This window comes from Corvus moneduloides, chromosome 1, assembly GCF_009650955.1.
Source record: "Corvus moneduloides isolate bCorMon1 chromosome 1, bCorMon1.pri, whole genome shotgun sequence".
NCBI classification, from domain to species: Eukaryota; Metazoa; Chordata; class Aves; order Passeriformes; family Corvidae; genus Corvus; species Corvus moneduloides.
Window position 1 is genome coordinate 6,010,955 of NC_045476.1, and position 10,589 is coordinate 6,021,543.

At 50.0% G+C, this 10,589-nt stretch overlaps 1 protein-coding gene across 2 annotated transcripts; it reads right to left on the bottom strand.

Moving 5' to 3' along the window:
- Positions 1-369: 369 nt before the first annotated feature.
- CRYGN (crystallin gamma N) lies at positions 370-8,631 on the bottom strand. 2 transcript variants are annotated; one of them, XM_032098656.1, is made up of 4 exons: positions 8,545-8,631; positions 7,837-8,085; positions 5,951-6,096; positions 370-597 (listed from the first exon to the last, which is right to left on the bottom strand). In XM_032098656.1, the coding sequence occupies exons 1-4, from the start codon at positions 8,563-8,565 to the stop codon at positions 462-464; spliced, it is 552 nt and encodes a 183-aa protein (XP_031954547.1). In that variant the 5' UTR covers positions 8,566-8,631; the 3' UTR covers positions 370-461. The 2 variants fall into 2 exon arrangements, with proteins under 2 accessions (XP_031954547.1, XP_031954537.1); XM_032098646.1 differs by lacking the exon at positions 8,545-8,631 and having other exon boundaries at positions 7,837-8,494.
- Between the last annotated feature and the right edge of the window lie 1,958 nt (positions 8,632-10,589).

The following is a 10,589-nucleotide window of genomic DNA, read 5'->3' on the forward strand; positions in this document are numbered from 1 at the left end:
CAGCTCCTGCTACGATCCTCACGTGTGTCCTCACATGGCCTCTGAGGGCTCTTCACCTGCACTCCCCACCCGTGTGTGCATCAACGTGACCCCCTCCAGGCATCAGGAGTCAGCTGGGGCCATCACATGGTGGCCGTGGTCAGGGCAGAGGGAGCATGTGTCAGACCACGACCACAACGGCAGGCATGTTTGTTCCTAGATCTTCTTGTCACCACCAGTTCTGGCCCATCCTCCCATGTCCTCCTTATAAACCACTGCAGAATAAGAAAGCAAATTCGCAGCATGTAAATCAAGCTTAGAAAGATTACAAGCCTTTTCTCTCTCAAACTCATGTTAGTTATGGAAAAAAAAGTGCTTAGAGCCAAAAGCTGGTGTTTAACAATTTATTCCAGGGGTCAGTGAGTGGGGAGGAGGGTGATGCTCAGTCTCAGCGGGCCATGGCTGGCAGGGTGAAAGCTCAGCTAGAAGTAGTTGACAACTCTCCTGATGGACTGGACGCTGGCGCTGCGTGCCTGCCACGCGTTGAAGCTGCTGAACTCGCCACGCTCCACCACGTACATGCGGCCTCGGTAGTTGGGCTCCTCGTACAGCACCCACCTGGGCACAAAGGGAGGGTTCCCTGGGTCCCAGCACTGTGCTCATGCAAAGTGGCCACTCTGAGTGGCTGCATTTAGGGACCACTGTACTGCAAACCACCAGAGCCTCATTGCCAGCCCCATCCCACGCACAGGAATCTCCCAGTGGAGTTCACTGTGGGCACTTCTCCCTGCTCCCCCAGCATGGCCTGGCAATTACCCACGGCCAGATTGGACCTTGCCTTTAGAAAACATTGCTCTGGGTCACACCAGCAGTAAAGCCTGGGCCCAAGGGCTCCCTGCTTCACATTACTGTAGGAATGGTTCTCTCTGAGCTTCACCATGTGCAACAGAAACAATTTAATAGCATTTGATAGTGCTAAAGAAGGACATGAGTCCCCTCAGCCCCTGGATAAACCCCTTTTGGACTGTAAGGAGAAACATGCAATGCTTGATGGATATTCTGCCTCTTTGAACTGATTCACTAGCTATAATGGGAACCATATTTAGTAATTCCTCTCTTTGTTAGTAATTCTTAATGGCCTCTTTGATGCTTTCCAACAGAGAGCAGGGCTTGACTGGGTTATCTTTACTTTATCTCTACATCCAGAGTTAATGACAACTTTCCCTTGGAATACAGTCAAATGGATACAACATTCAATAACCTTGGTGACTTTGGCATGCCTGACTGCTTCACCTGGCTTGGCTACATCATTTTCCATCACCCCAGCTTGTGGCATGTCTTTCTCCATTTGAAGGTCTGCAAGTCAGGAGCAATTCTGATGGTCAAGAGGGACAATTCTGCTGCTTTTCTCTCCCTTCACCCCCCTTAGTCACACTGTGTCATGATCTTAATGTGGCCACAAGTGTCACCTCTGTCCTCTGTTTGAATCTCCCATGCTTTTTAACCAAGTTTTGCCATTGCTCTGACAGTTTTACAGTCAGGTTTCCACTCTGCCATTGCTGAGCTGCTCATCTCTGCCTCTTTCCTCTCATGCCCATATTTTCTAGGATTTTATGAGGATCTCTGCTGCTTTTCCCATCTAGTTGCTCAGCAATGACAGCAAAGCAGAAATGCAATCCTCCAAATAATTTGGTTTCTGTGGTCTGTCTTTGCAGAAGTCAGCTGGGACACTGGGGTTGGGACCTACTGTATGTGAGATTTCCAGGGAGAAACTTCTTCAAGTACTGGAGGGGTCAAAGACTGCTGGGCCTGAAGGCAGCTGACCTCTCAGATCAGTCTGATCCAGAGCAAAAAGCTGGAGGCTTAGGAAAAAAGTTGTTTATAAAACCAGCCACCCACGGGCATTATTTAAAAAACAAAACAAGAAAAGTTTAGGGTATTTATCCAAGGCACCTTACAGGTTCCTTGACAGATTTGTTTTGTGTTTCTGAGATGACACAAGGTGGGACTGTGGTGGTTCCTTCTCCCAGATCCCTGTACAGGATCAGGACCAGCAGGTGGATACCAGCATGGAATACTGTGCCTTGGTTTTGTGAAAGAGTATCCTGTAGTATCAGAGCCCTGTGCGTGGCATCGCTGACACATGGTTCCTACAAACACCTCATTCTCTGGCACTTGTTGCAGCCAGTTGATATCCAAACTGGAATTATGAAGTCATCCTCAGCCTTTTCCTTTGATGGTCACTTTGCAGTACATGGAGAAGGCTGCCCACTGCTCACAAGGGTAGTGTATCCCCACCACGTATCCTGGTGTGCGGTAACAGAGGGTGTCCTCAGCTCTTCAGCTTAATTAAAAAAATTTATAAAATCTTCCTCCTCCGTTAGGTACATCCCAGCCTAGTTCCTAAGGCACACCAGCTTTATTCCTTTTCTACTCCTTCCCTTCATCTTACATGCATTTCTCCATATTATTAGATGATTGTGGACCTCTTTCACCATCAGCTCACTATCCCTCCCTCGCACTTGAGAAAGGGTTCCCATTCCAGTTTTCTGCACCTTTCAGTCGCTCCCTCCTGCTAATGCTACTGGAAGTACTGCAGGGTGGTAGGACAGGGATGTCCACAGGGCACTGCCCACAGGACATGTTCTTTCAGCTCTTCTCTGCTCTAGGACATCTTTCAACAACAGTTGGACCCTGGGGAAAAGAGCAGGGGGAAGAGCAGCCCCTCATAGTCACTGTCTTTCCCAAGATTTCTGTGTTTCTCTCCAGACACATGGTCGATGTGTCTGCACCGTTACACGGAGGGAATGGGACAGGCTTTGGTGTAGATGGAAGCAGACTTAGTGACCTGGTATGGTCATAAGAACCCCCACTGACTTGTGCCTCTGCTTAGGGGAAGGCTGAAAAAACCCAAAAACTAAAGGAATGAAAGGAATAGCAGAAGGGTGGGAGTGAAGTGTATTGGCAGTGCAAGGTGATGAGTGAAGGACTGTATGGCTTACTTAGCTGTTCCTTTATTGCCTAAAATTTACGTTCTCTGAGACCATCAGCGAGAGGGGAAATCAAGTCAGTCAGGAGCCCAGAAAACAAAAAAAAGGAGATGATCCTGTCCTCAAGCCCAGCATGGGAGAGTTGATCCAGGCACATAGCACACAGCCCTCAAACATCTCGGTGCTGTGTTTCATTAGCACATAATCCCAGAGGACATGGGAATAAAATGCTCATGGAACCAACTCAAACTCTGTAAGCCAAAACTGACTGCTCAAACTGACAAACGAGGAGGGGAATGCTGCAGTGTCAGCCTGGACCAAGCAGGAGGCTTTCAGTGGAGCTTGAAGTCACTCATTCTCCACGTAGGACTTGAGCAGTGTCATGGGCAGGTATCACCTCTGCTGAGAATTATGTAATGTTCATTGGGCAGCAGCATTTGGGTACCTGTTCTGGTTTGTATTTCACAACCCGACTGCAGAACAGCTACCAAACACTCATGAATGCTTCAGCAGAATAATGGTTGTTCTGGTTCCTTCAAGTTATTCCACTGTAGTGTAGAAAAGCTCTTTTTGGGGTATTCTCTCCTGGACCACAAAACGAATTCAGCTTTTTAAAATTGTTATTTCTAGGCAGTTCCCTGTGGAGTGGCTGAGGCACAAAGGAGGACAAGAACCACACATCTTCATCTAAAATCAGATGATACCATATGTGATACTGGAGCTGGCTCTGCCCGTGGGACGGGCGAAGCCACTCGCCACAAACCTGCAACAGCTTCCGAGGAGGCGGTGACACCTCAGAACTGCTCCAAAATAGCAATTCATTGCCAGAATGGTTTAAACTGCTTTACCATCGCCCTGTCTGGTGGGCCCTCAGGTAGGGTAGCAATTGCCCGCCCCAGAAGGGCAGCAGGGAAGGTGCTGGACCTCCTCAACCTCACCAGGAGCCATGCCAAAGGCAGACGTTTGTCTCCATTCCCATGTTTCCAGATGATCCATCATCACTTCCCGCGGGCACGGCCACCTCCACAAGCGCAGGCAGCAATTTTTTATCAGCACATGACACCATCCATGGATTTTGAAATGGAAACAAATATTTCTGTATTCAACAGATGTCACATTGTGGGAATTGAGGGTGAAAATCACAGAGTGAGACTGTGGCTGAAACTCCCTTTGTCTCCATTGACCCCGTCTCCTCTGCTCCCCAAACAGCCAAGGATCCTGGGAGAGCTTTGCCAGGTTATGCCCAGCACCACCTACACCTGCAGCACCTCTGGAGCCACCTGGGTTTAGATGGTCCATCCAAAGGAGAAAAGTAGTGCCACAGGGTCCCTTTCTCCTCCCTGCTCTCATGTCTCTGCTGTGGTATCTCATCCTTCCCTCTCTCCTCCTGCAGCCTGGGACAGCACGTCCCTCTGCATTGCCCTGCCTTTCAATTGCCTTTACAGACCTTTCCAAGCATGTCCAACACTGATCTACCCCGGATCTGAATGTAATGCTACAAACCTCAGAGAGTTTCCTCACCATGCTCCTTTCAGTACTTTATTTTTTTCTATATTTTTATCACTGTTCACAGACCTTGAGAAGTCCTATAATGTTAACACAAACAGTCCAGGCTCCCATGCGAGGGAGAACAAGCTTTGTGCCCTTTATGTATTTTGTAGGGGAGGGGGAAAATCAATCTGAAAAATTCAAGTGCTTGAAAGTTTCTGGGCAGCTTCCCAATTTCTCAAGCTCCAGGCTCTGCTACAGGGACCCGAGCAGTAAATTGGCCCTAAAGCTCTTGCCAGAGTACTCACAGGCTCCCCCTTGGCTTTGTAGTGCTGGTACTCATATACTCAGCACTAACAGGGTCCCTGGTGGGCTCCAGCCATTTCTTCCCATCAGGAGTGGGTAGCTCTGCTCCTTAATGAACTGCCGCTGCCTAATCATAAGCCTGGATTTTTGGAAGAGGAGAGGCCTTGGTTGGATCAGAAAGGGTCCTGCAGGACACTCACTGCAATCAGGACATCTTGAGCTTGGATGGCAACAACCTTTCCCTGTTCTGAGAAAAAAATAGGCAGAAAGGGTCCAGCATCCCACACTGCGTGCCTGTGAGCTGCACAATATCCAGTCCAGGACAGGTGAAGAAGAACAAGGTATCTGTGTTCCCTCCTCTGCAGGGGCTTCTCTCTGCCCCAGTGCCTCCCTCCACCCACACTGTGCCTGGCCGTGGGAGGGTGTTATGGCATTTCCCAGCTCCCAGCATGCTTGCAGTGAAAATGCAATTGTCAGACAAAAGAAATTTGACAATAAGAGAAAAAACCCACAAAACTGACCAACACTATTGAGAAAATGCCACCAAACATCAAGGAAAAGGCAAAGCTGACATCCTGCCAAGGCTTTCAGGAGCATCTGCAAGGGCAGGAGGCTGGGGCTGAGCCTCAGCCTGGGCATCACCACCGCTGTTGGCCCTGTCTTTCAGAGGCAGGATTTAGTGTGAAGGGGACGTGCTGCTGCCTCACTTTTGCCATCATAGGAAAAGGTGCGGTGAAGCCACTTGCAAAGCAAAAGCCCTGACCTGCATCACCTGGAGCCATCCATCCACCCTCCCTGAGAGCTTCAGCATGGATTTTAAAGAGGTGTGGAAAGCAGGCAGGCAGGCAGGCAGGAAGGAAGGAAGGAAGGAAGGAAGGAAGGAAGGAAGGAAGGAAGATGGTTTTAGGCTTCTTGTTTCATACACCTTAAAAGAGGCGTCTCAGAGTTCTGGTAGCTTGTGCTTAGCTGCCACCCTCCAAAAATCACACCCCTTTGAAGCAGCTCTCCGTGGGCAGGTGCCAACATTCACCTTTAACCATAGGCTTAACAAACATTTTTAGGCTTTCTCCAAGTGCCCCCAGCACTGACAGGATTTTCCATGAAGGAAGAGTGTCTGTAGCCCACTCTCCCCTGCAGTGCCCAGGGCAGGGAGCACGGCAGTGGCCAGGACACGTGCTGTTACTTACGCGCCGTCACCGTACACTTTGAGGGCATTGATGCAGGTCTTGTCCCAGCCTTGTCCCTGCAGGAAGGAGCAGTCTTCTGTCAGCTCCAGGCTGGGACCCCTAAAATGGCTCCCCTCGAATATTTCGATCCTGTAATGCTCGCCGTGCTGGGGACAAAGGGATTGGAGTCAACAGCAACACCAAAAAAGTGCAACAGACTCTTTCTCTGGCTTTTATAAGACAGAGGGAGACAGAAGGGTGCTTTGGAAGGGGAATGGGAAGAGCAATCCAAGACCACTGGTGCCAGCATGCACAGAGCATGCACAAACTCCTCCCAGCACATCAACCAGAAAAGCAGCCAAAAATTCCTCGTCCCTGTGCCCAGCTGCACCTTCCTGCAGCTGATGTTCACATGCAAACACATCATGGGGTGCCAGTGCCCAGGCACACGCAGCCCCTTGTCCATCTCCCTCACACCCCAAGCCCACAAACCCTCCATCCCAAATGCAGCATCAGACTCTCTGTGCACCCAAACAGGAAAAAAGAAACATACCCTGAGTGTACAAAGAAGTGGGACTACTCCCCTAAACTAATTTGTATTGCCTCCAGTTTCATGCATAGCTGCTGTTCCTGGTGGGAGATGTTGTGCCTTTCTTTTAGGAAAATAAAAGCAGGGGAAGCAAAGGAAACTTTCCCAGCATCATCATTGCTGTGTGAGCCCTTGACGGTCACACAACATAAATTACTCCGGGAAGATCTCTGCAGCCTGCAGCAGAGCAATGTGGGACAGAGCGAGCTCAAAGGGTATTTTTAAGTCAAATTCAAAGAATACCTAAATGCATTTTTCAAATAAACAACGTCAGCACACAAGGAGGCCGGGCTGCAGTGCCAAACCCCGCAGCAGGCAGCCGCCGGCAGCAGCCAAGTGGATACCGTGCCTGAGCAAACATTCCTCCGGGAATCTGCGCTGCACAAATGCCTCAAAGCCCTTGCTGGCATCTCACAGGGAAAATCTTGGGCCAGGAAAGGAGGAGCACATCCTTGTGCTGGCCAGGGTCCAGAGCCTGGGGCAGAGCATCCCTCCATGTATGGATCATGGAGGTGCTTTGGGAATGATGTTACAGACCCGAAACAGCCCCACTGCTGTGCCAAAAGCCGTTTCAGGGCCAGTGAGAAATACCTGCTCCAAGTGGGCTCATCATTGCCCCAGAGGCCCTCAGTGATAGGAGAATCAATGGAAAGACCCAACCCATACTCATTGTTCTTTGCTAATTTTTAATCTTTCCATTTAGATCTTCCTATGGACAATGCTTTTAAAAGCTTGATAAGGGGAAGGGAAAATAGTGAGTTTAGTCTAGGATTACTGGGGTCAGAGGGTGGTTTGCAACAGCAGAGAATTCAGCTAAAATTTGCTAGGAGAAGCCCCATGTTCTCATTGGAAAGCCCTCGGGCTGCCCTCTTCCCCTCCGGGTCCATGGGGAGATGGAGCTGCCACAGCTCAAACTTGCCTTGGGCAACGAATCTCCTTCCAAATTCCCCTGTGAATATCTCATAGCAGCTTACATTAAAAGGAAAAGCACATGGTACCAGCAGGACCTTGCCATCTCATCTGGAAAACCACAGGAATATCTCATCCTGCTAAAGGCACTGCGTTTCATTGTGGGAGGAAGAAGATGTATCTTCCTCCTGTCTGGGGACACAGGAGACTGTCTCGGCTTTGGGGCCTGCACAGACCACTCCAAACAGGGGCAAACCTACCCAGGAAACTCTTTCATCCTCAATGGGACACGCTATTTCTAAAGAACACAAATTTTTGTGACACTTATTTGCGGGGCTCCTGCGACCAGGAGAAACAAAACCCAACGGTGCTCCGGCTGGGAGAGCCAATGCCAGCAGCATCCACTCACCATCCCGACGGGCCGGCAGGAGCCCAGGTGGTCACTGCGTCCATTCCAGCGGTAGAAATCGGGATACTCGCCGTGCTCCAGGATGTACTGCTGCCCTCGGAAGTCGGGGTGGTCAAAGCAGACCCAGGCTCCACTCTGGACGCAGATGGAGTTGACCCGGTTGAGGAAACCTTGGTCCTGGAAGCTGCTGCAGCTGCCGCAGAGGTCCAGCTTCCTGCCTGTGAAGCATTTGCCTTCGTAGAAAGTGATCTGGGGGGAGGGAGGAGAACGGGCCCGCGGTGAGGAGCGGGGATACAGCCAGACTCCCATTCCAAGGAGATAGGAATCTCTTGCAGATGCATCATTTCAGGGTGGCTTGGGGTATTTTAGCTGCTTTCCAGCAAAAGGAGCACGGCATCACTGGCATTTTTTCCTAAGAAGCATATTTGTTTTTCTGGGAACGCAGTGCATCCCGCATTTATGACACTTCTCGCCGCCTTGTGCTCACTCACACATATTTCCAGCAGGAATGTTTAAACAGGAAATTCGGCTCCCGAAACACAGCTCCTTCTGCCGCACCCTCCCCATCCCTGCTACCAAATTTGCTCCCAGGATCACCACTCATGCTGCATCTGCTGGCTCTATTATCCTCATCAACTCCTTCCACCCGGAGGATGCTCGGGCTCTCCAGCCCCAGGCTGAAAGGGAAGCGGTTGGGTCGTTACTTACTTTTCCTGAGTATTGAGACATTTCTGCTGGCTGTTATCCAAGACCAAAAGCGGGAGCCAAACCAAAACCGCGATGGACAGATCATTGGACACCCCACTATATAGGGGCGGGCGGGGGGGGGCCGGGCCGGGGCTGGTGTCGCGAGGGCTTTTTAACAAAGCCGCGGGAACCGGGGGCTTTGCGCTTTCCTGCTTCGTAGGCAGAACCGCCGGTAACGGGGCCTGCTGAGTCCGGGCTTTTGATTTTGGGCAGATGATCTGACAAAAGATTTGCTTGGCAGGGCTTTGGTTGATTAGCAGTGCACATTTACTGCTCCTTTTTGGAGGACTTCTTTTTTTTTTTTTTTTTACTTTTTTGACCTTTTTTCCTCTTTATTTCTATTTCTTGTTTCCTTCCTCCCTCTGTTTTCCCCTACTTTTCTTTTTTTTCCGTCCTTTGTCTTATTCTTCAGAACAGATTACAAGTAAATGAGGAAACAGCATCATCTCTAAGCATGGCACATAATTTCTCTGTGTTAGGTTTGCTTTTTCCCAGCTTCTTCCCACCTATTGCAGTGTGGCAGCCAAGAGAGGGTGTCCTTGGAAGGCTCCTCACCAACGTACATTGCGCTCCATCCATCAAACCAATGGTTTCTCATTCAACCCTTGAACATCTCTAAATGGCACCTCCAAAAGCCGAGGACCTGATCCCCTCCAAAATGCAAAGGCTGGGCTCACAAACCCACCAATGTTACTCATGAGCATCGTTCTCAGGAAGGTTTTGATCTTCCAGCACTGAAGCCCTGACTCACAGCTGTAAGTCAGGATTAGAGGGACTTTTGGACCATAAAGTTACCATATTAAAGTAACTTACATGGCAGCTATTTGAGACCATAAAGTCCTCATCTGTGTTATAAGAATATCCAGAAATTTTAACTGTGTTATTCCCAGGACAAATAGCAAAGGAAACTCCCAGCCCATAAACCCCATCAGTTTATATTAATGAGCCAGGCTAGGAAGAGGTAAAGGCAGATGTATGGGGGTGGCCCATGGACCAGCATGCAGAGATGTACCAGGGGGCCACGTTAAAAGGAGATTTGTCTTTTATGTTTTTTATAGCTCTGTAAGAGACTTCACACACAGCTCCTGCTCACTGAATCCTCCTCCTCCTCACTCACTGGTCCCCCATCACCTCTCCCCTTGCTGCCGCCTCTCTCCCTGGACCATCAGGCATACGCTTCCAAACCCTATCTGAACCCTAAAACCTCCTTTCTTGGCAGGTAACTCCCATCCCCACAGGTGCCAGCAGCCTGGCTTGGCAGCCCCGCACTGCTGCCTCGGCTCACGGCTTCATCTCGAGATTAAAGACTGCTTCGGGAGAAAGGATGTCATTATTAGGGCTCAAATGTGTGCCACCCTTTCAATTAAGATGTAAAAGTTAATAAGCGCGTGTGCAGACACATGTGGGCTGAGCTGGAGGATGTCGCTGACTGGGATGCGCTGGAGGAGGAAGGAGGGAGGTGGCACTTTGTGCTGGGACAGGAAACACATCCTCCAGCTGATGCAGGCAAACCTGCCCCGGCATCGCAGGAACACGGCTCACACGTACATGTTGTGCTGTGAGGCAGGAAACAATGAAAAAAGCCTCATCTGATTGAAAAAAAAACCCTGCCCAAACCCTCTTTGAAATGCCGGTGCCAATTTTAAGGTGTTAAATTAATCACCAGATGGTGGAGGGAAAAGCAACAGTGCACGGGAAGTCCCACTTGGAAGAGCAGCAGCCAAGATGGGGGCATCAGCAGAGTTCCCTGTGGCACTCAGTGCCCTGGGAGGGAAGGAGAAGTGTCCCTCTTCCGAGTCATGGCTGGGAGCACAAGGACAATGGGGTGACACTGTTGGTGGCATTGGGACCCAATTCTCCATCCATTGAGGTTGTAGCTCATGCACTCTTTGCATTGACCATGAGCTGTTGGGTGCCTGGAGAGGAAGACCCGCGGCACCCACGGCAAACTGCCCCAAAGCACCCAGGAAAGCAAATATTGCCTCAGAAGGAGATTTTTATGGAAC